The 25972-nt window shown below is 39.1% G+C and overlaps 3 protein-coding genes across 3 annotated transcripts; all 3 read left to right on the forward strand.

Moving 5' to 3' along the window:
* Nucleotides 1-518: 518 nt before the first annotated feature.
* Nucleotides 519-1457, forward strand: LOC107326296 (olfactory receptor 5AP2-like). Its single transcript, XM_015889329.2, has one exon. The coding sequence runs from the start codon at nt 519-521 to the stop codon at nt 1455-1457; it is 939 nt and encodes a 312-aa protein (XP_015744815.2).
* A 14013-nt stretch (nt 1458-15470) lies between these two features.
* On the forward strand, nt 15471-16409 carry LOC148215021 (olfactory receptor 5AP2-like). The gene has a single exon (XM_088145105.1). The coding sequence runs from the start codon at nt 15471-15473 to the stop codon at nt 16407-16409; it is 939 nt and encodes a 312-aa protein (XP_088001231.1).
* Nucleotides 16410-21774: 5365 nt separating this feature from the next.
* Nucleotides 21775-22743, forward strand: LOC148215022 (olfactory receptor 5J3-like). The gene has a single exon (XM_088145106.1). It carries the CDS (start codon nt 21775-21777, stop codon nt 22741-22743), a length of 969 nt encoding a protein of 322 aa, XP_088001232.1.
* Nucleotides 22744-25972: the final 3229 nt, after the last annotated feature.

The raw sequence follows: 25972 nt of genomic DNA on the forward strand, positions 1-25972 counted from the left end.
ACAGGAATATGGCTGACAGTGTTGAGCCTACTATGACATGAGAGTCAATGTGGCTTTGGCTATTCAGAATTCATTTGATCAGCTCAAGAAATAAGGAGCCCCTCCAAAGATCAGCTTCTACAAGTCACAGAGCAGGCAGATCCAGTGTGAACAACCCAAGCAATATACACAACTGGAAGGGATAAGAACCTTTCCACAGTCAGCTTGCTAATTCTTTACTGAAGCTTCTCAAGCCCTCCAGATGCCTAGTGAACTCCATAAAATACCTAATCCTAGCTATTTCATTGCATAGTACTTAATTCTCCATGTATGACAATCTAGTTGTAATTCAGAAGAAAACATTATGTATGCAGACTGAATATTATTCTACTACTTGAGTGCTTTATCATAAATCTTCCAATTTCTCTTTTCTTCACTGGAAAGTTGAAAATTGACTCTGATCTAAGGCTACATTACAAATCTTTGGGAAGCAAAGGAAAATTGATTGAAGTGTTCTTCAACAGTCTTCTTGTGATTACATGGGAAACAGCACACCAGTGACAGAATTCATACTCACTGCATTGACAGTTGACCCACAACTGCAGCTGATCCTCTTTGGGACATTTTTTGCTGTTTATGCCATCACCCTGGTGGGAAATGTAAGCATGATTATCTTAATCAGGATCAGTCCTCAACTCCACACACCAATGTACTTTTTCCTCACCAGCTTATCTTTTCTGGATATTTGTTACTCATCATCTGTCACCCCAAAGTTCCTATCCAACCTTTTAAAGGAGAAGAAAATTATTTCCTACGGGGGTTGTTTTACTCAGCTTTACTTTTATGCTCTCTTTGCCACCACGGAATGCTACCTCCTAGCTGTGATGGCCTATGACCGCTATGTGGCAATCTGCAATCCTCTACTCTACTTGATCACCATGTCCCCAAGAAAGTGTGTTCAGCTGATAGCAATTTCCTACATTGCTGGGATCATTAATGCTTTCGTGCACACAATGGCTGCATCTAGATTGTCCTTCTGCGGCCCAAACTTCATTAAGAATTTTTATTGTGATGCTCCTCCCCTTTTTGCTCTTTCCTGCTCAGATATCAGTCTTAATTATCTGCTGATATTTGTATTTGTTGGGTTCAATATAACAATAACAAGCTTGACTGTTCTCACCTCCTACACTTATATCCTGGTCACTATTTTCAAGATCCACTCTGCCAAGAGCCGTAGGAAAGCCTTCTCCACTTGCAGCTCTCACCTCATGGTCATCACGATCTTCTATGGATGTCTGAGCTTTATGTATGCACAGCCAAGCTCTAGGCAGAATTATCAACTAGACCAAATGGCTTCTGTGTTGTATGTAGTGGTGACCCCCATGCTCAATCCATTAATCTACAGCATGAGGAACCAGGAGGTAAGGAATGCTTTCAGAAATATCCTGAGAAGAACATTTCATGTTAAACATATATGATTCTACTATTAAAAGTCTTTGTTCTTTACCAAAACTCAGCTTTAGATGAAAGCTTTTCTAGTAGCAAATGGCTTATATCACTGTGCATCATTAGGGAAAAAAACCATTATGCTGTATGAATTTGTTAGAGAAAAGAAATATATCTTGATAGATATAAAGTTAGAGCAATGTAAAAGAACTGGATTAAAGAAAGAAAAATAAATGGACACCCTCCCAAACTAAGTTACAAGCAAATGAATACTTTTTAGCATTAGTTAAATCTACAGAAAATTGCTGCAATACAGTTTTTCAACAGCAAGTTGAACCTGACTCAGAACTGTATTGTCTAGACCTTTGTCAATACATAGCCATTCAAGGGCTGAGAGATGACACATTTTATCAAGCCAAGCTGTAGCCTCTGATATACAAGTGACTTTCCAGGAACACAGAATGTTCTTTAGGCGGCAGTCCAACTTTGACAAATACAGCGTCTTTCATAAATAGGCAAGTTCTAAATTTTTGGAAGGATAATTACAAAGACATAATTACATTTTAATTTCCTTTCAAGAACCTGGTTGACCATAATAAGTCTGTTTAACCGATAAGAAGCTGTCAAGAAGAAGACCAAAGTGTTTTAATTGATGTACTTTTCCATGCATTACATCTCCAACATAAGATCAAAAACAGTCCAATAAACCCAAGGAAGAATTTTAATGTGTTGACCTTGTTTTAAGTTCATAAATACTATTCTTAATAAATTCATTTAACGTTTCTTAAAAGTTGAGACCAATGATTTTATAATATAGGAACATCCAGTTCTCTGTTCCAAATTTCTTTTATATTGTTAATATTTATTTTTGTTTCATTCTGGATAAAATGGAACTGATGGTTTAGTCTCTAAAAGAACTTTATCTGGGGCAAATACAGTGGTGCCTCGGGTCACGAATGCTTCTGTTCACAAACAATTCGGTTCATAAACAGCCCTGGTCGCAAAATTTTGCCTCCGTTCATGAATGCCGGATCGGGTGACGAACAGGATCCGCGGCCATTTTCCCTCCTGTGACACGGTCCGCGGCCATTTTCCCGCCCGTGACACGTGATCCGTGGCCATTTCCCACCCGTGACACGTGGTCCGCAGCCATTTTCCCACCCGTGACACGTGGTCCGTGGCCATTTCCCCGCCCGTGACACATGGTCCGTGGCCATTTTCCCGCCTGTGACACGTGGTCCGTGGCCATTTTTCTGCCCGTGACACGTGGTGTGCGGCCATTTTTCCACCCGTGACACGTGGTCATAGGGAGGGGGACTCTCCCTCCAAGCAATAACCGCCTCCCTGTCCTCCACGCCAGAACGGATTAACCGTAATTACATTGAACCTTATGGGAAAATTTGCTTCGGGTCGCGACCAATTCGGGTCGCAACCAGAGTCGCAGAACAAATTAAGTTCGTGAACCGAGGTACCACTGTAATCTATAGAGGTTTCCAAAGCAGTTGATATGTCTTGTCGAAAGAATACTTTAGCTGCATATATTGCCTTTTAGATATACTCTTTTTGTAATCTTTCAAAGTCAGGAAAAACATGAGGGATCAGGTTTTGCAGCAGCTGTTTAATACAAGACTGAAGATTGATAATACAGCTGTAATTGTTCTGAAAGAAAGTCCTATTAGAATTTTGCATAAGAGAAAAAAATATTCTTTTATGACTGAGAGATTAAAGCAGACAAAGATCCCATTTTGATGGGATAAATTGGAAGGTGTGGTTTTTGCTTTTAAACAGCAGAGGTTTTGACTGAATTATGTCCAGAAGACAAGGGAATTTCAAGAAAAATTCAAAGAGAAATTGGAGGAGATTCAAATGGAGGTGTCAGAGGAGATGACACAAGAACTCCAACAGGAGCAACAGGAATCTGAAAGGGATGATACTGAACTAGGTGCTACAGGTATCAATTTTTCTAAATTCTTGGCTTATTTATGGATTACAAACGCTTAACTTGGAATATACATGGAACAAATGTGCCCCAGAAGAGAGAGAGAGAGAGAGAAAAAATCATTATTTGAAAAAGTTAAAAGAAGATATAATTGGCCTACAACAGACACATATTAGAAAAAAGGACATAAAATATTAGATTTATAAAAAAAAAATGGGTGAAGAATTTCTTTCAGCAGGAAGAAAAAGAAGAAATGGAGTAGTTTTGTATATAAATTCCCAACTAAAACCAGAATTTGTATTGACCTATGAGCATGGTAGATTTGTTGGAGTGGAAGTTAATTTGTATGGGACTAAGACTTTGATGCTGGGAATTTATGCCCAAATGAGGACAACGTATTGTTTTAAAAACAACTTATGGAGAGATCAATAGTTTCTCTTATGAAAATTGATGTTTGATGGGGGGGGTTTGGAATAGAGTGATCTTCCCACAACTGGACAGAACTTCTGAGAAAAATAAAACGGAAGAAAATTGAACTTATGGTTTATGATTTGATGGTTAGACAAGATAGATTATAGAAAGAAGAGAGTCATGTTGTAACCTTAGTGTAAGAGGTAAATTAATAATTGTCACTTAAAATTGGCCCTGCCCATACCAGTGATGTCACCCCCATTCCAGTAAAGTATCTGTGGCCTTCTAGGCACTTATGGGGGAAAGTTAGAGTCCCTGACTGGGAAAAGCTAGTTTCGTTAAGTGAAACATCTGTTGACCCAACGCACTTACAACATCAGATCCACTGTGGTTGTTAAGTGAATCACCCGTGGTTGTTAAGCACAACATCTTCATGACTGCAACTTGGGACTTACTGTCAGCTTTGCTCATTGGAAGCCATCTGCAAGACTTGAAAATGGTGATCACATGAGCACGGAACACTAAGACAATCGTAAGTTTGAGGACTGGCCACAGTGCTACATTTTCAGCATTGTCATAATTTTGAATAGTCACTAAACCAGGCAGTTGATAACCGACGGCTACTGGTAAGTTATGTGCCTCACCATTAGTAGTTAGAAGAATATAATAATTCCATGATACTGGAAAAGTGTATATATTCAGTTAGAATACATTTTTACATAGTTTTGGGGTTGAAATCTGTCCCAACATTCACGGAATTGTGAAATCCAATAGACAGCTTATGTGTGGAGAGTGGAGAAGAGAACAATTTGTTACCAAGACAACAAAGAGATAAAAATGGCTTAATCCCCTACAAAGGTAGAGATTTATGAAACTGCCTAAGGCAGGAACCCCCCTAGTTCTCATGAAGATAAAAGAGGGAGGAGGGGAAGCATTCACCAACCAGGAGGTGCATGGATCTAAAATATAAGTGGACACACCCACACCTCCAAGGATTCTATTCATTTCCTCAGGGCCAAAAGGATCAAAACCTTTCCAGAAAATTACATAAGATTGTGCCTCAGCCAACTCCACAGGACCTGCTCAAGCAGACTTCAGCTCTGACTGAAATCATGCCAACAAGATCATACCATCTTTAGGTAGCCTTCAAAATCACTGCTTCACAACTTCGTATAGGTTCTTTATATTTTCTTTGAAAGATTCTGTTAGTATTTTGAACACTGTTCATTAACTTATATTTTTCTATTTAAATAATAATAACAATAATAAAAACCACATTTTTGAAAGGCACTCTCTGTCCACATGAAGAACATCATTGTGTGGAAAAAGTGTATGATAAAATACTATTAATAAATAAAAAGAGGCCAGAATGTGATCTCTACTGAATACTACCTTTTCCATTGGTAAATATTTCAAACAATTGTGATTTGGCTTACTGAAACTTCACTGCATAATTAACACAAACCAGTGGATAGGACAATTTGAAGCACTTCAGGGAGAAGGTCCCCAAACCAATGTTTCTCTCAGTAGAGTTCTCTTCTCCATTATTCCAAAGAGAGTTGAAGGAAACATTATTGTCTGCAGAAACAGAGAAAGCTGTAGAGTTACTGAAGCTTGGAGGAAAATATCTGAATTATTTCAGAGCAGCAAAAGGATGTGAGTATAACTTTCAAAGACCTGCAATCAGAAGCTTGAAAATTATGGATATTTTAAAATGTGATACATGCTATGAAGCTGGAAGAAAACAAGTGAGTTTGATCATCAAAAGACAACTATACAAGTGTTGTCTTGCTTGTGAGAGTGTGCTTTAGGAGTTCATGGGAAGAAAAGTTATTGTTACTTTAAGGGGAACATCTGACTGGATGTTCAGAGAAGGGCCAGATCAAGGATGCATGGTAGACATACAAAATGATGCACAGGGCCATTTTTTAAAAAAAATATATACTGTTTTACATAGCTCAGATTGCATGAGAAACAATTTAAAAGTTCAGGGAGGAATAAATATTGGACCTAGAAGAAAAGGTATTTGGAAATGAAATAAGAGAAGTGTTATATTTATAAAGCAGTAAAAGGTTTCTTTTAAACTGTGAGATTTTAGTATTGAGTGGTACAAAAAGCAAGTAAGACTAACAATGAAAAGATGGGTGGCACTGACATGACAAAACCAACACTGAAAAAGGAACTACATTTACCCATAAGTAAATCTTCAGTCAAATATTTTCATAAAAATACTTCTTAGAATGTACCCAACAGGACCAAGTATTTTATGGAATGAAAAACACCTTCTCCGTAGAGTTAATTATATCAACGAGGAATGTCAAAGGCACACAAGAATATGGCTGACAGTGCTGAGTCTACTATGACATGAGAGTCAGTGTGGCTTTGGCTATTCAGAATTTGTTTGATCAGCTCAAGAAATAAGGAGCCCCTCCAAAGATCAGCTTCTACAATTCATAGAGCAGGTAGATCCAGCATGAATAACCCGAGCAATGTACGCAACTGGAAGGGATAGTTTCCAGAGTCAGCTTGCTAATTCTTATACTGCAGCTTCTCAAGCCATCCTGGGAAAGGAAAGAGAAATGCAGGTCATATTTTCTCTGATACTTGCTTGATGTCTTTCCAGGTTTAAAGGAGAGTTCCTCTGCACAGGGATTTCAGTAGTACTCTCATGGTTATTAGTTGTCTTTAATAGTTGAGGGGAGAAATTTGTTCATGGGCTGGAACTATTTCAATTACAAATCGTAGGTTCTACCCAAAGCGTCCTTCTACACTGATGATTACCTTGTCTCAGCCCTTGTCCAGATGCCTAATGAACTCCATAAAACGTGTAACCTTAGCTATTTCATTTGTTGTTGTTTAGTCATTAAATCGTGTCCGACTCTTCGGCAGGCCTTCCTGTCCTTCACTGCCTCCCTGAGTTTGCTCACTTTCATGCTCATTGCTTCAGTGATGCTATCTAACCATCTCATCCTCTGCCGTCCCCTTCTCCTTTTGCCTTCAATCTTTCCCAGCATCAGGGTCTTTTCCAAAGAGTCCTCTCTTCGTATTAGATGACCAAAGTATCTGAGTTTGAGCTTCATTATCAATCCTTCCAATGAGCAATCAGGGTTGATTTCCTGGTTTGACTGGTTGACTGGTTTCCTGACTGATTGACTGGTTTGACCATGTATGACAATCTAGTTGTAATTCAGAAGAAAACATTATGTATGCAGACTGAATATTGCTCACTGTAAAATGAATATTATCCCATTCCATGAGTAGTTCATCAGAAATCTTCCAATTCTAGCAAATTTCCTTTGCTAGAAAGTTAAAAATTGAATCTGATCTTGTTACACACGCTGCTCCCAGGTTCGGCTTATGGTCACGCATTCACACACTCACAGCCTGTTGAGGCACGCAGATCTTGTCAGCCCCCCTTGCTTTCTACCTGGGTTTTCCAGATAGGTGCGGCTGGAGCAGACAGACACACAGCCCTGGTCAACAGCCGGGAAATAATTGGGGATACACACAAATCACTTCCAACCGAACACTGAGGCACAAGAGGTTCTTTGTAATACACGGAGACCCAGTGAATTTAAAGTAACAGCAAAACTTTACTGGTTGCAAGGTACATTTGCTCTTCCTCATACACACACACGCACTTACCCACGTCCTTCCCAACTAGGCTGCCAGGCACTAGCTAGAGGGATGGAAGCCGCCAGGTCTGGGACTCAGATGACTAAGACGACTAAGACGATTCAGAGTGGGCGGGCCTTGGGACCCCTTTTATCCCCAAAAGTCCTTGCTGGGTTGATTTACAAGTTGATGGGATTGGGGTGAGGGCTTCCATGTGCTCAGGCCCAACTTCCTCTTTCTGGTTCAGGTCCTTTGTTTTTTCCTTAACAACTTGCTTCCATCTTATCTACCTCCCTGAAGGGATCTCATAGATAAGATTCCTGGCTTTTGTCCTCCCTCCTTACTGCCTGCTTCCTCTTTAGGTTATGGCAGCTCCAGCCTAGTCTCACAATCTCAGGCTACATTACAAATCTTTGAGAAGCAAAGGAAAATTGACTGAAACACTGTTGAACAGCGTTATTGTGATTACATGGGAAACAGCACACCGGTGACAGAATTCATACTCACTGCATTGACTGTTGACCCACAACTGCAGCTCATCCTGTTTGGGACATTTTTTGCTGTTTATGCCATCACCCTGGTGGGAAATGTAAGCATGATTGTCTTAATCAGGATCAGTCATCAACTCCACACACCAGTGTACTTTTTCCTCACCAGCTTATCTTTTCTGGATATTTGTTACTCATCATCTGTCCAACTTTGATGAATACAGCGTCTTTCATAAATAGGCAAGTTCTAAATGTTTGGGAGGATAATTACAGAAACAAAATATATTTACATTTTAATTTCCTTCCAAGAACCTGGTTGACCATAATAAGACTGTTTAACCAGTAAGAAGCTATCAAGAAGAAGACCAAAGTGTGTTAACTGATGTACTTTTCCATGTATTACGTCTCCAACATAAGATCAACAACTGAGTCCAATAAACCCAAGGAAGAATTTTAAAGTTTCGACCTTGTTTTAAGTTCACAAATACTATTCTGTATATATTGACTTTTAGTTATACTGTTTTTGTAATCTTTCAGAAGTCTTGAAAGTTTGATTGGAATCTATTTTTATAACATGTTCCAGAAATTTAATTTGCATCAAAGGCTTTTTCCTGTAGCTAATAAGGCCACTATGTCCATGACATATTTTTCAAAATGTATTGTTTAAACCATCTGCTGATAATCTGATATTTATTTATTTATTTATTTATTTATTTATTTATTTATTTATTTTGTCCCCTGCCAATCTTCTCCCAATGGGGGACTCTGGGTGGCTCACAACGCATTAAAAAAACAATAAATAAATATATAATGAAAAACCTATGTACACAGTTATAAAAATGAAGGAAAAAGTCCATGAGTTCAGGGCAGCAATGCCAGGCCTCTAAGGGGCTAGCCAACCCCACACTTGATGACTTTCCTCCCCACCCCAGGCCAGATGGCAGAACCAGGTCTTCAAATCCCTCTGAAAGGCCAGGAGTGAGGGGGCCAGTGTCACCTCCAGGGGCAAGATATTCCAAAGGAATTATTACCAGAAGCTTCACAAAACTAGCATTTGCAGGATGAGTTATTGACAGTAATACCTTCAGCAATTTTTGTGCAAAAGTTGCAATCAAAATATTTTTATCTACATTTAATAAATCGTAAATCTTCCCATTTTCCTACACCAAAAATGAAGAAAATGCTATCCTATTTTTCTCTTGCATGTAATTGAATAAAATTTGCAGGAACAGAACTTCATTTGGAGATTAAACAAAGTTAATGTCAAACCAATAAGAAGCAGAATTATTGTTATGTGTACTCTGAACTTTTAATGGAATGGCCAATAACTTCTGATCCAGTCTGCTTTGGAAAGAATCCTGCTTCCAAATGTATCTGATCTGCCTGACTTAATTCAGGATTCAAAACTCAGCTGAAGCCTATTAACTGTGGCCTGAGTAGGCTAGATTATTTTAGAGACCAATCAAAATGAGGATCCTTACCATAGTGCAAATATATGGAAACAATTCAGGGCAAAACAACCTAATTTCTCTTGCTCTGTAATCTGAGTGCCTTTAACATTTCTGGGAGCAGGACATAAAGAAAAAAATGAACAGCACTCCTAATGTTTGCTGGAAGTGACAAATGAATATCTTGGTGACTGGTTCAGTCTGGTTGGAAGAGTGACTACTGTGTGTAGATTTTGCTAAGGTATTTATGATGAGGATTGGGAAGGACTTCAGTTTTGTGTGATTATCATTAAGTATGCTGGCAGAAGAAAGTGTGTCTTCTGAATCATGTTGGGTCATTTAAAGGACGGCTTAGAGCCCCGATCTCCCACAAAGCAATTGTCTCTCATTCTCCTCTCTTCTTCTTTGTCATCGTTCATTGCTAGGGATAAGTCAGTTAGATGGATGGGTCAAGAGTAACTTTAATAGAATTCCAGAAGAGTCCAGGTCACAGCCATATCCTTCTTGTAACTATGGTATATATCCTGTCTTTCATTATCCAAGTAGATGGTCTGTTACGTTTAGGAGGTGCAGAGAAGAAAACGAATAATGTTTTGTGTCAGTCTGAAAAAAAATCATATACTACAAGATACATAGTCCATAGGAACAGATGAATCCAAGTTTTTCTGTATTTTAGAGAATTCCATACTCACTCACACAGAAGTTTCAAGTTGCAATGGTCCATTAAAACAAAAGAATCAAATGAACAGAACAATGTCAGAACTCAACAGAATAGTGTTGCTGTTTCAGGTTATATTATGCTCTATCGAGACTGATGAGATCAGAATTACGCTATTCTAAGAACCCATCAGAGTCCAGAGTCACTGGGAGTTGGGGGCACATAGATTATTATAATTATAATTATATAATTTTGTATTGAATTTCCTCCGATATTAAACCAATGCATGTGACAGATTAGAAATGCAACATTCCAGTATTCAGAGGGAGCTTCCTGATGGATGGACCCAAAAACCATCTCCTCCTACTTTTTTGTCCCCCCACCCCAAAAAAAGAAGTACTTGGGAAAAATGGGAGAGTAACTCAGCACCATATCATTCAATATAACATTTTATTAGTAAGTATGGTTGTATACTATGTGATGTGAAACGCTGGTGAAAGATGTTTCCATCATCCTGCCCTGTTTTTGGATGTTTTGTTTTTAGAGAAATGAAGTTTCCCTGACTCATACGAAGCACAGGCAAGAACCCTGTTACACTGAATTCTTCTTAGAGTTGAGGGCATGGTGAAGCATGGAGGTGAGGACCATTAGTGGTTGAAAGGTAGGAGATGGAGAATTAGGATCCGTGACAGCCAGAACCTCTTGAACTTTTAGCTTTGCAGACTTTCCTAAACAGGGATGAATTTTCATATAAAAAGGTTGATTGATTGATTGATTTTGGGAAATCAAGTTGGTGCTGACTCTTGGTAACCACACAGGTCGATTTTCTCTCGGATGATCTATCCCTAACTTGGTCCTTCAGGTCTTCCAACAGTGCACCCATTACTGCTGCAATTGAGTCATTCTACCTTGCTGCTAGTTGTCCTCTTTTTCCCTTTGCTTCTATCTTTCCCAGCATAAAATAAACTGTACCAAGGTTGTATTTGAAAGCTGGGATGATGGTGATGGAGGGGAGAACTGATATACGATTTACACAGATGCTCCAGTGAAATGAGAATTCTTTTTCTGACTCTGAAAGAGGAAACCTGACATATCCTATCTAAATTCATTTTTGCAAGCTCAATTCATGATTTTAAAGGCTTTAACTTTTAAAAACCTATCTGCCTGGTTCTTAATATTGGCAGGAGTGGCCTTTCTGAAAATGTTCCCTGCTTATAGAGGGCCATTTGTCAAGTACACAGAACAAGCCTTATTCTGTGTCTTTTTCAAACTGGGGAATGCAATCATATTGGAAGTTTCAAATGAGATTAATCATCATCTCTTTTAACCTGAATAGTTGGACTCTTGAAAATCTTCAAGGAGTAAATCCTGGAGTTGCATGTCTGCTTTGCAAATAGCACAATACCTGAAAAGACTTTTGAGTTTGTTCATTCGTGTCTTTTGTGTCCACAAAGGGCAATGCTCTTCACTACCAACCTGTTCAGCTAATAAGATGTAGAGGCGGAGGAACAAGAGGAGTATGTTACTGTGGGGTTCCTCAACCTTGCTGGCTGGGGAATTCTGGGAGTTTATTTATTTGTTTATTTGTTGGATTTCTCCCCCGCCCATCTCCCCCTCAATAGGGGTCTCCGGGCGACTTACAAAAAACAATTGAACAGTTGAAGCCCACACATCCGCAAGTGGCCAAGGTTGAGGAATCCTGTGTTACTGTGTAGTATCTGGGATGGGGATGATCTGTTTTACCCTTGCTCTTGCTCTGAGCTGCGTCTTTCTTTGTTTTGTCCAGGTGCAGGTTTTGGTTGGTTCAAAACTGACTAATCTGTGGAACACCTAGCTTTCTGCAGGATCTTGTTTTGAAAATGTGGGGAAGCAAGTCAGGAGAAAATTTATTTCTGCCCAGCTGTTCCCCTCTATAGTAAAATAAAATGCATCTATTAGCATGCCCCCCACCCAACTCCACAACTCATTTGTTTTCTGTATGCAGAAGAGAAGCCACAGAACAGAAACACAAAATAAGCATAATTGGAACAACTGTGTTTTATGCAAATGGAGAGAAGACTGCATGGCATTTGGAATATGGCTTACTGTGTCCAGCTGATGCATGGAAGGGGTGGACAGGAAGTAATACACTTAAAGCTTTGCCAAGAATTAATTTCATAGAGTTGTACAATTAAATACAGCGACTTGCAGAGACATTAAAAAATGGATGGTTATAGAAACACAGACTCATTTGGCCCCATCTGGCAGAAGGACTGCTATCCAAGAAGAGTGAAGCATTTAGGGATATCTTGACTGCTTTGAAAGATCCTACAAAAAAATTGCTTTCCTTTACTTGACCTGGCCCTGCACCATAAAGGGTATTATAGTTAAGAACCAGCACCCTGAATTGTACCCAGAAGCACATTTATAACCAGTGCAGCTTACAGATAGAAGAATTACATAGGAATTCTGAGGGACGCTCATAACTCTTTGCACTGCTGCGTTCTGGAGCAGCTAAAGCTTCTAGGTGGTCACCAAGGGCAACCCCATGTACAGCATATTGCAGTAATCCACGTGCAAGGTGACTAAGATATGAATGACTGTGAGTGACGAATCCCAATCCAGGAGCGGGTACCATTGTCACGCAAGATGTGTGCAAACATCTTTTTTGTGCAAACATCTGTGCAACGATGTCTGCAAACATCTTTGCAAAGGCCCACTGAGTTGCAGCTGCCATGTCCTGGTGAGTCTAAGAAACCCCAAATTGCTCGGTGGGTCTGTGTGGGGTAGTGTATGAAAATTAGGAAACCCAAAATTATGAATTATGTATATTATGAAACCCCAAATTGCACAGTAGGTCCATCTGGGATAGTGTAATACCCTCCAGAACAAGGTGGAAAGTATCCAGATGCAGAGGATCCCACAATACACAGCCACTTGGCCTTATGAGGGTTAAGTTGGAGCCTCATTCCTCCACCTACAGCCTCCAGACACCAAGACAGAACTTTAACAACATCACTCGGAGGGCCCGGGTTGAGATGTAGGACTGAATATCATCAGCATCCTAATGATATCTCACCCCATACTGACACATGACCGTACCTGGTGGCCTCATGTAGATGTCAATCAGGAGTGGGGGAGAACTGAGCCCTGAGGCACATCACAAAGTAAGGGCTTTGGGCAAGATTTCTCTCTCTTTCTCTCACTCCCCATACCCAACACTGACCGAACTGCCCATGGAGGAAAGAGGAGTACCACTAGAAGAACCCATGTCCAGCACTGACCTCCCTGAACTGCCAAGAAGTTACCATGGTTGATGATACTGAAGGCTCCCAAGAGATCAAGGAGGGTCAGGAAGGGTATGGCACTTGAATCTTGGTCCTCCCACAAATCATCAAGAAGCATGACTAATGCTGTTTCTGTACTGTGCCCAGGTGTGAAACCTGGCTGAAAGGAATCCAGATAATCTGCTTCATCAATTTCATTTTCCTTTGGAGCTGCTGGAAATTATCCAACATGGTCAGGTCCAATGATGACTTCCTGAGGAGGGTACGGACCACTGTCTCTCTAAGTGCAGGTGAGACCAATCCCTGTCTCAAAGAAGAATTTGCCACTGCTTGGACTCAGCCACATGCCACCACCTGGGAGGCCTTCACCAACCAGGAGGGCATGGTTCTAAAATACAAGTGGACACATCCACACCTCCAAGGATCCTAGTCACTTCCTCAGGGCCAAAGGGATCAAACTCCTTCCAGATAATCACACAAGACTGTGCCTCAGCCATCTCCACAGGACCTGTACAAGTGGAGTTCAGCTCTCTGAAATTATGCCGAGAAGATCATACCATCTTTTACTAGCCTTTAAAATCCCTGCTTCACAACTTTGTATAGGTTCTTTATATGTCCTCTGAATGATTCGATTACTATTTTGAACACTGTTTTGTTAGTATATACAGTATTTCTTCTATTTAAATAATATTAATAATAATATTAAATTGGCATTGACAAAATCACCATCAGTCAATTGCAAATGGCAGCTTTATTTGGGACAGCTTACACCATCTTGCACCTTTAACACCATCAAACAACAACTTCTGCTTATCCCAGGTCCTTGGGAAGGACTCAATAGGTGAATAAAAATGCCAAATCTAGTCTAAACATCTGGTTGACCATGCGACCAACCATAATATAATAAAAACCAAATTTTTGAAAGGCACTCTGTGCTATTGTGTGGAAAAAGGGTATGATAAAATACTGTTAATAAATAGAAAGATGACAGAATGTGATCTCTACTGAATGCTACATTTTCCACAGGTAAATATTTCAAACAACTGTGATTTGGCTTACTGAATCTTCACTGTATAATTAACACACACCAGTCGATAGGGCATTTTGAGGCACTTTGGGGAGAAGGTCCCCAAACCAATGTTTCTCTCAGTAGAGTTCTCTTCTCCATTATTCCAAAGAGAGTTGAAGGAAACCTTATTGTCTGCAGAAATGGAGAAAGCTGTTGAGTTACTCAAGCTTGGAGGAAAATATCTGAATTTCTTCAGAGCAGCAAAAGGATGTTAGTATAACTTTCAAAGACCTGCAATCAGATGCTTGAAAATTATTGATATTTTAAAATATGATAGATGCTATTGAGGTGGAAGAAAACAACTGAGTTTGATAATCAAAAAGACAACTATACAAGTTGTCTTTTATTGCTTGTGAGAGTGTGCTTTAGGAGTTCATGGGATGACAAGTTATTGTTACTTCAAGGAAAATGGATGGGTTGTTCAGAGAATGACCAGATTAAGCCTGCATGATGAGCATACAAAATGATGCACATGGCCTTTTTTTTTTTTTTTTTTAATATGGTGTTTTCCCCTGCTCAGATTGCATCAGAAACAACAGGGAGTGCCTAGGAATCAGGAAATGTAAAAATTCAGAAGCTTGCTAATTCTTTACTGCAGCTTCTCAAACGCTCCTGGGAAAGGAAAGGTAAATGCAGGTCATATTTTCTCTGATACTTGCTTGATGTCTTTCCAGGTTTAAAGGAGAGTTCCTCTGTGCAGGGATTTCAGTAGCACTCTCATGGTTATTAGTTGTCTTTAGTAGTCGAGTGGAGAAATTTGTTCATGGGCTGGAACTATTTCAATCACAAATCGTAGGTTACACCGAATGGGTCCTTCTACACAGATGGTTATCTTGGCTTGGCTCTTGTCCAGATGCCTAGTGAACTCGATAAAATGCATAACCCTAGCTATTTCATTTCAAAGCACCTAATTCTCCATGTATCACAATGTAGGTGTAATTTGGAAGAAAACATTCTGTATGCAGACTGAATATTGCTCACTGTAAACTGAATATTATTCTACTACTTGAGTGCTTTATCATAAATCTTCCAATTTCTCTTTTCTTCACTAGAAAGTTGAAAATTGACTCTGATCTAAGGCTACATTACAAATCTTTGGGAAGCAAAGGAAAATTGATTGAAGTGTTCTTCAACAGTCTTCTTGTGATTACATGGGAAACAGCACACCGGTGACAGAATTCATACTCACTGCATTGACGGTTGACCCACAACTGCAGCTGATCCTCTTTGGGACATTTTTTGCTGTTTACGCCATCACCCTGGTGGGAAATGTAAGCATGATTATCTTAATCAGGATCAGTCCTCAACTCCACACACCAATGTACTTTTTCCTCACCAACTTATCTTTTCTGGATATTTGTTACTCATCATCTGTCACCCCAAAGTTCCTATCCAATCTTTTAAAGGAGAAGAAGATTATTTCCTATAGGGGTTGTTTTACTCAGATGTACTTTTATGCTCTCTTTGCTACCACAGAATGCTACCTACTGGCTGTGATGGCGTATGATCGCTATGTGGCAATCTGCAATCCTCTACTCTACTCGATCACCATGTCCCCAAGAAAGTGTGTTCAGCTGATAGCAATTTCCTACATTGCTGGGATCATTAATGCTTCGGTGCACACAATAGCTGCAACTAGACTGTCATTCTGTGGCCCAAGTATCATTAAGAATTTTTATTGTGAGGGTCCTCCCCTTTTTGCTCTTTCCTGCTCAGATATCAGTCTTAATTATCTGCTGATATTTGTATTTGTTGGGTTCAATATAACAATAACAAGCCTGACTGTTCTCACCTCCTACACTTATATCCTGGTCACTATTTTCAAGATCCACTGTGCCAAGAGCCGTAGGAAAGCCTTCTCCACTTGCAGCTCTCACCTCATGGTCATCACGATCTTCTATGGATGTCTCAGCTTTATGTATGCACAGCCAAGCTCTAGGCAGAATTATCAACTAGACCAGATGGCTTCTGTGTTGTATGTAGTGGTGACCCCCATGCTCAATCCATTAATCTACAGCATGAGGAACCAGGAGGTAAAGGGTGCTTTCAGAAATATCCTGGGAAGAAAATTTCCTGTTGAACATACATGATTATGTGACCTATTGACAAAGGTCTAGACAATACAGTTCTGAGTCAGGTTCAGGTTACTGTTGAAAAACTGAATTGCAGCAATGTCCTATAGATGTTAACTAGTGCTGAATAGTATTGGTTTGCATTTCACTTAGTTTTTGGGGTGGTGCCCTTTTATTTTACTTTCTTTAATCCAGTTCTATTTAAAGTCATTGGTATTTACCCAAACTCAGCTTTTGATAAAAGCTGTTCTGGTAGCAAATGGTTTCTATCATTGTGTTTCATTAAATAATATACAGCCCGGAAGACCCACACCAGCCAATAAAATAATATACCGTTAGGCTGTAGAAAAAAAGAAAAGTATATGGATACAAATAAAATTAAACCAATGTAAAAGAACTGGATTAAAGAAAGTAAAATAAAAGGCACCAGCCCAAAAACTAATTGAAATGCAAACCAATACTATTCAGCACTAGTTAACATCTATAGGAAATTGCTACAATACAGTTTCTCAACACTAAGCTGAACCTGACTCAGAACTGTATTGTCTAGACTTTTGTCAGTAGACATCCATTCAAGGGCTGAGAGGTGACACATTTTATCACAACAAGCTGTAGCCTCCGATACACAAGTGACTTTCCAGGAACACATAATGATCTTTGTGCAGCAGTCCAACTGTGAGGAATACGGTGTCTTTCATAAATAGGCAAGTTCTAAATCTTTGGGAGGATAATTACAAAAACAAAACATATTTACATTTTAATTTCCTTCCAAGAACCTGGTTGACCATAGTAAGACTGTTTAACCAGCAAGAAGCTATCAAGAAGACCAAAGTGTGTTAACTGATGTACTTTTCCATGTATTACGTCTCCAACATAAGATCAACAACTGAGTCCAATAAACCCAAGGAAGAATTTTAATGTTTTGACCTTGTTTTAAGTTCATAAATACTATTCTTAATAAATACATTTAACGTTTCTTAAAAGTTGAGACCAATGATTTTATAATATAGGAACATCCAGTTCTCTGTTCCAAATTTCTTTTATATTGTTAATATTTATTTTTTTCAATGTGGATAAAACGGAATTGATCGTTTAGTCTGTAAAAAACTTTTATCTGGGCATTCAAACTATAGAGGTTTCCAAAGCAGTTGATATGTCTTGTCGAAAGAATGAGTGTGACAAATACTTTAGCCTTTTAGGTATACTCTTTTTGTAATGTTTCAGAAGTCTTGAAAGTTTGAGGGGAATCCATTTTATAACATGTTCCAGAAATTTAGTTTGTACTGTATCAAAGGCTTTTTCCTGTAGCTAATGAGGCTATTATGTCATTACATATTTTTCAGAATGTATTGTTTAAACCATCTACTGATAATCTGATATTACCAGAAGCTTCACAAAGCCAGCATTTGCAGGATGCATTATCGACAGTAAGATCTTCAGCAATTTTTTTGCAAAAGTTACAATCAAAACATTTTTATCTACATTTAAGAAACATACTGAGTAATCCATTCCTGTTTTCATTTTAAGTATGATAGAAACCTTGTGAAATGAATCCGTCCCAAATCAAAATACCCATGCATTCCTTAATGACAGAAGTTGCAAACTTCAGTTCAGATCCCAGTTCAGTGATTTGTAGGACAACCCCACTTCATTTTTTACTGACTTGAAGACCCCTTCCTTAATCTGACTGAAGACCTAAATCCTAAATCTTCCCATGTTCCATCACCAGTAATGAAGAAAATGCTATCCCATTTTTCTCTTGCATCTAAATGAACAATATTTGCAGGAACAGAAGCTCATTAGGAGATAAAACAAAATGAATGTCAAACAAATAAGGACAAGATTTATTGTTATGTGTACTCTGAACTTTTAATGGAATAGCCAACAACTTCTGATCCAGTCTGCTTTGGAATGAATCCTGCTTCCAAATGTGTCTGATCAGCCCGAGTTAATTCAGGATTCAAAACTCAGCTGAAGCCTATTAACTGTGGCCTGAGTAGGCTAGATTATTTTAGAGACCGATTAAAATGAGAATCCTTACCATAGTGCAAATATATGGAAACAACTCAGGGTAAAACAACCTAATTTCTCTTGCTTTGTAATCTGAGTGCCTTTAACATTTCTGGGAGCAGGACATAAAAAAAAAATGAACAGCACTCCTAAAGTTTGCTGGAAGCGGCAAATGTGAATACCTTGGTGACTGGCGCAGTCTGATTGGAAGAGTGACTACTGTGTGTAGATTTTGCTAAGGTATTTATGATGGGGATTGGGAAGGACTTCAGTTTTGTGTGATTATGATTAAGTATGCTGGCAGAAGAAAGTGTGTCTTCTGAATCATGTTGGGTCATGTAAAGGATGGCTTAGAGTCCCGATCTCCCACAAAGCAATTGTCTCTCATTCTCCTCTCTTCTTTGTCATCGTTCATTGCTAGGGATAAGTCAGTTAGATGGATGGGTCAAGAGTAACTTTAATAGAATTCCAGAAGAGTCCAAGTCACAGCCATATCCTCCTTGTAACTAAGGTATATATCCTGTCTTTCATTATCCAAGTAGATGGTCTGTTACGTTTAGGAGCTGCAGAGAAGAAAACAAATAATATTTTGTATCACTTTGAAAAAAATCATATACTACAAGATACATAGTCCATAGGAACAGATGTATCCGAGTTTTTCTGTATTTTAGAGAATTCTATATTCACTCACACATAAGTTTTAAGTTGCAATGGTCCATTAAAACAAAAGAATCAAATGAACAGAACAATGTCAGAACTGAACCCAATAGTCTTCCTCTTTCAGGTTGCATTATACTCTATCAAGACTGATGAGATCCGAATCTATGCTATTCTAAGAATGCATCAGAGTCCAGAGTCACTGGGAGTTGAGGGCACATAGATTATTCTAATTGTATAATTTTGTATTGAATTTCCTCAGGTATTAAACCATTGCATGTGACAGATTAGAAAATGCAACATCCCAGGCTGAATTCATGACTTTAAAGGCTTTAACTTTTAAAACCCTATCTGCCTGATTCTTAATATCGGTAGGAGAGGCCTTTCTAAAAATGTTGCCTGCTTGTAGAGGGCTGTTTGCCAAGTACATAGATCAAGATTTGTTCTGGGTCTGTTAAAAACCAGGGAATGCAATCATATTGGAGGATTCATTTCATTCATTCACAAGGAACTTCATCCAATTTAAATAGCAGTGTGTCATTGGAAGCAATTTGGGGAGCCCAAAAGGTGAGATCAGATGCTTGCCAAAACTTGGGTTTATGGTGAACGTTCATCAATTATATTTCATAGGAATCTGTGACAGTTGCTCTTGATAAAAGGACTGTTATTCTAGAGATGGAAAAGAAATGACCCAAGATGTCCATCATGGCTTTGGTATAATTATCTGGTTTCCAGGAGGAATGGAGCAAGTAGATAGCAGGGAACAAAAAGCTGATGGGGGAAAAAAAAGCAGGGGGGGAGAGGAACTGGTTATATTTATTTATAGGGATTTCCTTGGTAACCCTGCAAAATATCTCTTCCAGTGCAAAAATCATAATAAAAATTCTTCAACCATCAATCATGCTTAGACTTCATGGCATTCAGAACTGGATGAGCTGAAAGAAAGAATAGTGAAAGTTGGGGGTTGTCAGTTTCGATTTATCACTGCAAGATTATTTTTGGCATTTCCGTGGCATTCATGGGTTTGTAGGGCAAGAAAACCCAGTCAGTGGGGAATTTCAGAACTGTGTGGGACAAACAGCCTGTCAGTACCAAGTGACATTTTACAGAGAAAACTATGCTTTAAAAATGGCAATCACTGCTTTGTTCTGTCATGTAGCCAAAGCATTATAATTCGGCTCTGATGCAGGTCCCTTGGTGGTTATTAGAATCAACGTTATACATTGTGCCTGGGATGGGAACTACTAAGGGAATACCCAGGATTTCTTCAGTAGAATTAAGTTCTGCTGCAAAGTCCCAAAGACAGTGTGGGAAAATTGCTGACCATGTTAATAAGAACACCTAGAGTTACCTGGAGGTGAAATATATCTGAGCTGCCTCCTGACACTCGAAGCATTTTGCAACTGGTTTCACGTGGAAGTAATCCGCCCACAACCAAAACTAAGCTCTGAAGGAAGAGAATGCTTTAAAGTGCTGAAGGTGCGATTGAGCTTCGCGTAACAGGGTAAGTTTAACAGCGTCTCTCTCTTAATAGGACATTTTCAAAATTGCTCTGCAATTGGCTCTGCATTACTGACTGAAAATTCTTCACTTATCCCTCTGATTCTAACAATAGCTGTTGACAGGCAGTTATGCCAGGTCCTGCGTTCTGGGAAAAACAGGATGCTGTTTTCCTTCAGACATCCCTTTGGGGCCCTAAATTTGGATCACACAGACTCATAGCTGTAACTGCCTCCTTGCAGTACTTTCTACCTACTGATTTGTCCTCCGGTAATAATAATGAAGAAATGGTAATAGTCCAGCAGAATATGGATACTTCATGATATGAGTGACTTCTTCTGGCCTGGTGGCTGACCTGATTCCGATCTTTGGTCAGGTTGCAAACAAGGACCTCTGCTCTTAATAGCTTTAATAGCTTTATAGGCATATAGTAACAACATCCTCTTCCTGCAACAATCTGTTGACCTCAGGATGTATTTTATTCTAGTTCGGTTTTGTTTTGATTAAAACCCCAGTCTGTTTCCCACCGTGTGAGTGTTGAAGTCTCTTTCAAAATCTCCCTCTGTATAAATGTATGTGATATAGTATTGTAACATACAGTACATATATATATATATATATACACATAGCCCTATTGTGGGTATTTCTCATAGTGAAGATATCTGCTACAATATACATTATTGGTACTAATAACTTTATTAAACTTAAAAATGAACAAAAACTAATAATTGAGAAGTAGAATGGAAGAAAATGAAGTGTAAAGAGAAAGAAGGAAAGAAAAAGGGCAGAAAAAAGAAAGAAAAAGAAAAAAGTAACAGAAATACAAAAAAATGACTTATTGCTTCTTTTACAGCAGATATAAGTAATTCATGCATTAAACTCTTACTCTAAGATTACAACTTAACATCCATTTTTCCTATAATCTATTAATTTTACTACTCATCAAATCCATATATCATAATTTCATTTGTTTCTGTTTTCCACAAAAAGAAGTCCAAAAGGGGCTTTTCTGTAATATACATTATTTCAGGGGAATACTCCCACCTCATTTTCCGTAAACGTCTCCCAGTATTCAGACACAGTGCCATATGGGGTTGGGTGTGTGGGATTCAGTGATTCTTAAGGTTTTGTTACTCTATTTGCACTTGAAATGTTTAAGAGAACATGTCATATTGATTACTGCATTCTTTCAGTTTCCACAGTGTATTACGATTCAATGGGAAACTGCACACAGGTGACAGAATTCATACTCACTGGGTTGACCGATGACCCACAGGTGCAGCTGATCCTGTTTGGGACATTTTTGGCTGTTTATGCCATCACCCTGGTGGGAAATGTGGGCATGATTGTCTTAATCAGGAGCAGTCCTCAACTCCACACCCCAATGTACTTTTTCCTCACCAACTTATCCTTCTTGGATATCTGCTACTCGTCATCTGTCACCCCAAAGTTACTATCCAATCTTTTAAAAGAGAATAAAGTTATTTCTTTTGTGGGTTGCTTTACTCAGCTTTACTTTTACGGCCTATTTGCCACCACAGAGTGCTACCTCCTAGCTGTGATGGCCTATGACCGCTACGTGGCAATCTGCAATCCTCTACTCTACTTGATCGCCATGTCCCCAGAAAAGCGTGTCCAGCTGATAGCATTTTCTTATATTGCTGGGATCATAAATGCTTTAGTGCACACAACTGCTGCTTCTCAATTATCCTACTGTGGCCCAAACATCATTAAGCATTTTTATTGTGAAGTTCCTCCCATATTGGCACTTGCCTGTTCCAACATTAGCCTTAATGATCTCTTGATGTTTTTATTTGTGGGGTTCAATGCAATAACAACCAGCCTGACCATTCTCACTTCTTACACTTACATCCTGGTGACCATTTTAAAGGATCACTCTGCCAAGAGTCATCAGAAAGCCCTCTCCACCTGTACATCTCATCTCATGGTCACTGGCATTTTCTATGGATGTGGTAGCTTTATCTATGCACGACCAAGCTCTAGGCAGTCTCACCGCCTAGACCAAATGGCTTCTGTGTTTTACGTAGTGGTGACTCCCATGCTAAACCCCTTGATCTACAGCCTGAGGAACCAGGAGGTCAGAACTGCCATCAGAAAAGCCCTAGGAAAAAAGCTGTGTCCCTTTGTTCTTAAATCAAACTTTTACCAAGGAACATTTACATAAGATATTGTTGTATCTTCAGAACTACATAGTGGCACAAGAGTACAATTAAATAGACGTATACTTTCTTGTAAGACAATACTATGCACGCCTATTGAGAAGAAGCCTCCATGAGTTTCACCTGGCCTATTCTCTGTTATGTGCAGATGGGATTCCAACCTGAATTCATTCCAGTGGGAAGCATTTATATAAAACTATATTGACATGTTATTTTTTTGTAAAGCAATACATACGAGTTAACTAAAGATTTTCTGTTTACTACTTCTTTACTATCATATGTCTATATTTTTATTTCTTTGAGTTTAGGTAGCAGAAATCTGTTATTCACTTTGTGGTTCCATAAAGTTCCAAGATACAGGATCCGGAAGCTTCAGCCATGGTCCAGAATGCAGCCGTGCGAGCTATTTTTGGGATCTGAAGAAGGAGTAATATACCACCATTGCTCCATGAGCTGCATTGGGTACCAGTTTGCTTCCAGGTCCAATTAAAGGTGTTGGTTATCACCTTTAAAGCCCTACATGGCATGGGGCCAGGTTACCTGAGGGAATGCCTGTCCCTCATGACTTCAACCCATGCCATCTGATCACACAGAGAGGGCATGCTCTAGACCCCCTCGGCAAAAGAACTCCGACTAGCAGGGTCCAGAAGATGGGCCTTCTCTGCTGTACCCTACCCCTTTGGAACATCTTGCCCCCAGAGGTGAGACAGGCCCCCTCACTCCCAGCCTTTCGGAGGGACTTGAAGACCTGGATCTGCCATCTGGCCTGGGGTGGGGAGGGAGGTCATCAGATGTGGGGTTGGCTAGCTTCCTAGAGGCCTCGTGTTGCTGCCTTGAACCACAGGCCTCCTGGATTTTTTTCCCTTTTATTTCTGTAAACATGTGCTGTTATAAATTTTAATTGTATATCTATTTATAGTTTTAATACGTTGTGAGCTGCCCAGAATCCCCCACTGGGGAGAGATGGGCGGGGACACATGAATGAATGAATGAATGAATGAATGAATGAATGAATGAATGAATAAATAAATAAATAAATAAATAAATGTTCTATTTTTTGTTAATATCACTTGCCAAATACTGTAACAATGGATTTAAAGAATATGATGTGTCATCCAGGATACTTCAGAGCTTGCCATCCTTCATAATAAGACTAAAATATGACAGTTCCACTAATTCCAGAAAGCTGTCTGAAAAACAGCCCTTTGGTATCCACATTTCTCTGTCTCAGTATATTATAGTAAGCCAATATTAAGTCATATAACATTGATTTAATAAAGTAAAATCACTAGTCAGACTCAACTGCTGGTGACTTCATGGAACCACCTGTGATACAGAGCTTTTCAGCTTCCCAGACTAATTCCTATTTAAGATTTCCTAGCAATCTCCCATCCAAATATCTTTATCTTTTCTCTCAGTAGAAAGTAAGATATCACCTGATATCTCATTCTTATTAAGGTGAAAGTAATAACTCCCTCCTTATTAAGGAATAGTAATTACTAATATTTCTAGCAATCGGTTTAATGCTTTTCTACTATCACTTAAAGAATGAAATGGAATTAAAGTAAGAAATGTTTCCCTTCTTCATCCATTTTTCTCTGTCCAACCTTTTAGCTGAACATGTTGCAACTATTTCAGGATAGTCTGACCCAGTAGTTTGCAAAAGCTAGATAGACCGGTTTCTATAATAGCAGTATTCCTTGCCATTTTTCTGACAGAGCAATTGGGAGCTTTCTGAAGTTGTCCTCTCTCACCCAGGAAATAGTTGTGCAGGTTGTGGGGGAGGTGAGAGGCAAGCTCAGATGACAAAAATCTCTCTTGGATAACAGAGCTCTTTCACATGTACTGGAGGAGGTGATCTAAAGGATTGCATTATCAGTATTTTATTGTTGGCAATAAGTAGAAGGCATATTTTATGTAAAACAACTCAGAGATGACATCGTTTTCGATGTTGCTCCTCATAATATCCGGGTAAAAATGTTACTGCTTTGCAAACTAAAAAACAGTTGCATTCCACAGATCCATAGCATCACAACTGTAGCACCAGTTGCACATCATGCTTGAACAGGAAACAGCAGCATGTGGTGGGTTTGAATAGCTGCGTCCCTCCTCCAATTTCCTCCCTGTTCCCTACTCTACCCTCAAGATTAAGGAGGGAGGAGGGAGCAACAGTGTAGCAGATATGGCCGGGAAGTTTAGTTCTTTGTATCCCCTTTCCTCATGCTTATAGTTTACGTTAAATAGTAAGGTTCTTGTTTTCCAATTATATGTGCCCTGGCTGCAGACTGATGTGCGATTTATAATAAATTTTATAATACAATGAAAAAGTATGATGTGCGATTTATAATAAATTTTATAATACAATGAAAAAGTATGGTTGCTTTAAAAAAGGGAAGATAGTTGATCAGCATCATTTCAATGGTGATGACCGGATCACTGGAAGCCCTGAAAGACCACTTTGGGAAAGATCAACCTGGAGAAGTTCTATCTATGTGGTGGAAAAGGTCAACACTGACTTGATGGCCCATAATCAATCAAAAAGACCGTATGGTGCAGGATATCCTTGGCCTCATGATACATTAATATAACAGGTGCAAGCAAGCATGGAGAGATTGATAACATTCAACTATAGAAGTCCTCAGCATCCCTCCAAGGATGACCCTAAATATAGACCAGGATTCTGAGAACGCACAATGCACACCCTGGCTTCAGTGTCCATCTGTCATGATCCTTGGGAGTTTCTGCCAATCAGAAGAGATGTAAGATTATTTTTGCACTGTTATTCTGTTTCATTCAATAAAGTTGTTCTACCCTTTTCCCACTGATGCACTTTTTGTCTTTGGATCCAGAGCAGATATATTGCTTTGTTAGGGTCAAACAGAGGACGGGTGGGCCTTCCAGGTATGTTCCACTGAAAACTCATAGAAGTTCTCTCCAGAAAGTGACTTTCTTATTCAGTGTGGAAACATGATTAAAGAAGAGAAGAGAGTCACTGTGCATTGAGATATTGTTAGTAGAAAGCATATGCAGAAGTCAGAACTTGAAAAAATAATGTTTGAGCTATTCCCAAAATCTAAGACTGCTTTAAATAGACCAATGAAGTTTCTAGAATTGTCCATATGTTGAATTTCTGATTATCAAGTGATGCGTCATAAATTGATGCAATTGTAGTTTAACTAATTCATGGTCTGGGATGGAAAGGAGTTTGCATACAGTGAGGAGCTGAGCACAGCA

The sequence above is a fragment of the Python bivittatus genome, unplaced genomic scaffold (genome assembly GCF_059951505.1).
Source record: "Python bivittatus isolate LINGU-HERP-01145 unplaced genomic scaffold, Pbiv_v1 ctg000480_np1212, whole genome shotgun sequence".
Classification (NCBI taxonomy): Eukaryota; Metazoa; Chordata; class Lepidosauria; order Squamata; family Pythonidae; genus Python; species Python bivittatus.

Excerpts from the sequence above, each read along its gene's own strand:
- LOC148215022 (XM_088145106.1), top strand. The coding sequence starts at position 21,775 with ATGGGAAACTGCACACAGGTGACAGAATTCATACTCACTGGGTTGACC.
- LOC148215021 (XM_088145105.1), top strand. The coding sequence starts at position 15,471 with ATGGGAAACAGCACACCGGTGACAGAATTCATACTCACTGCATTGACG.
- LOC107326296 (XM_015889329.2), top strand. The coding sequence starts at position 519 with ATGGGAAACAGCACACCAGTGACAGAATTCATACTCACTGCATTGACA.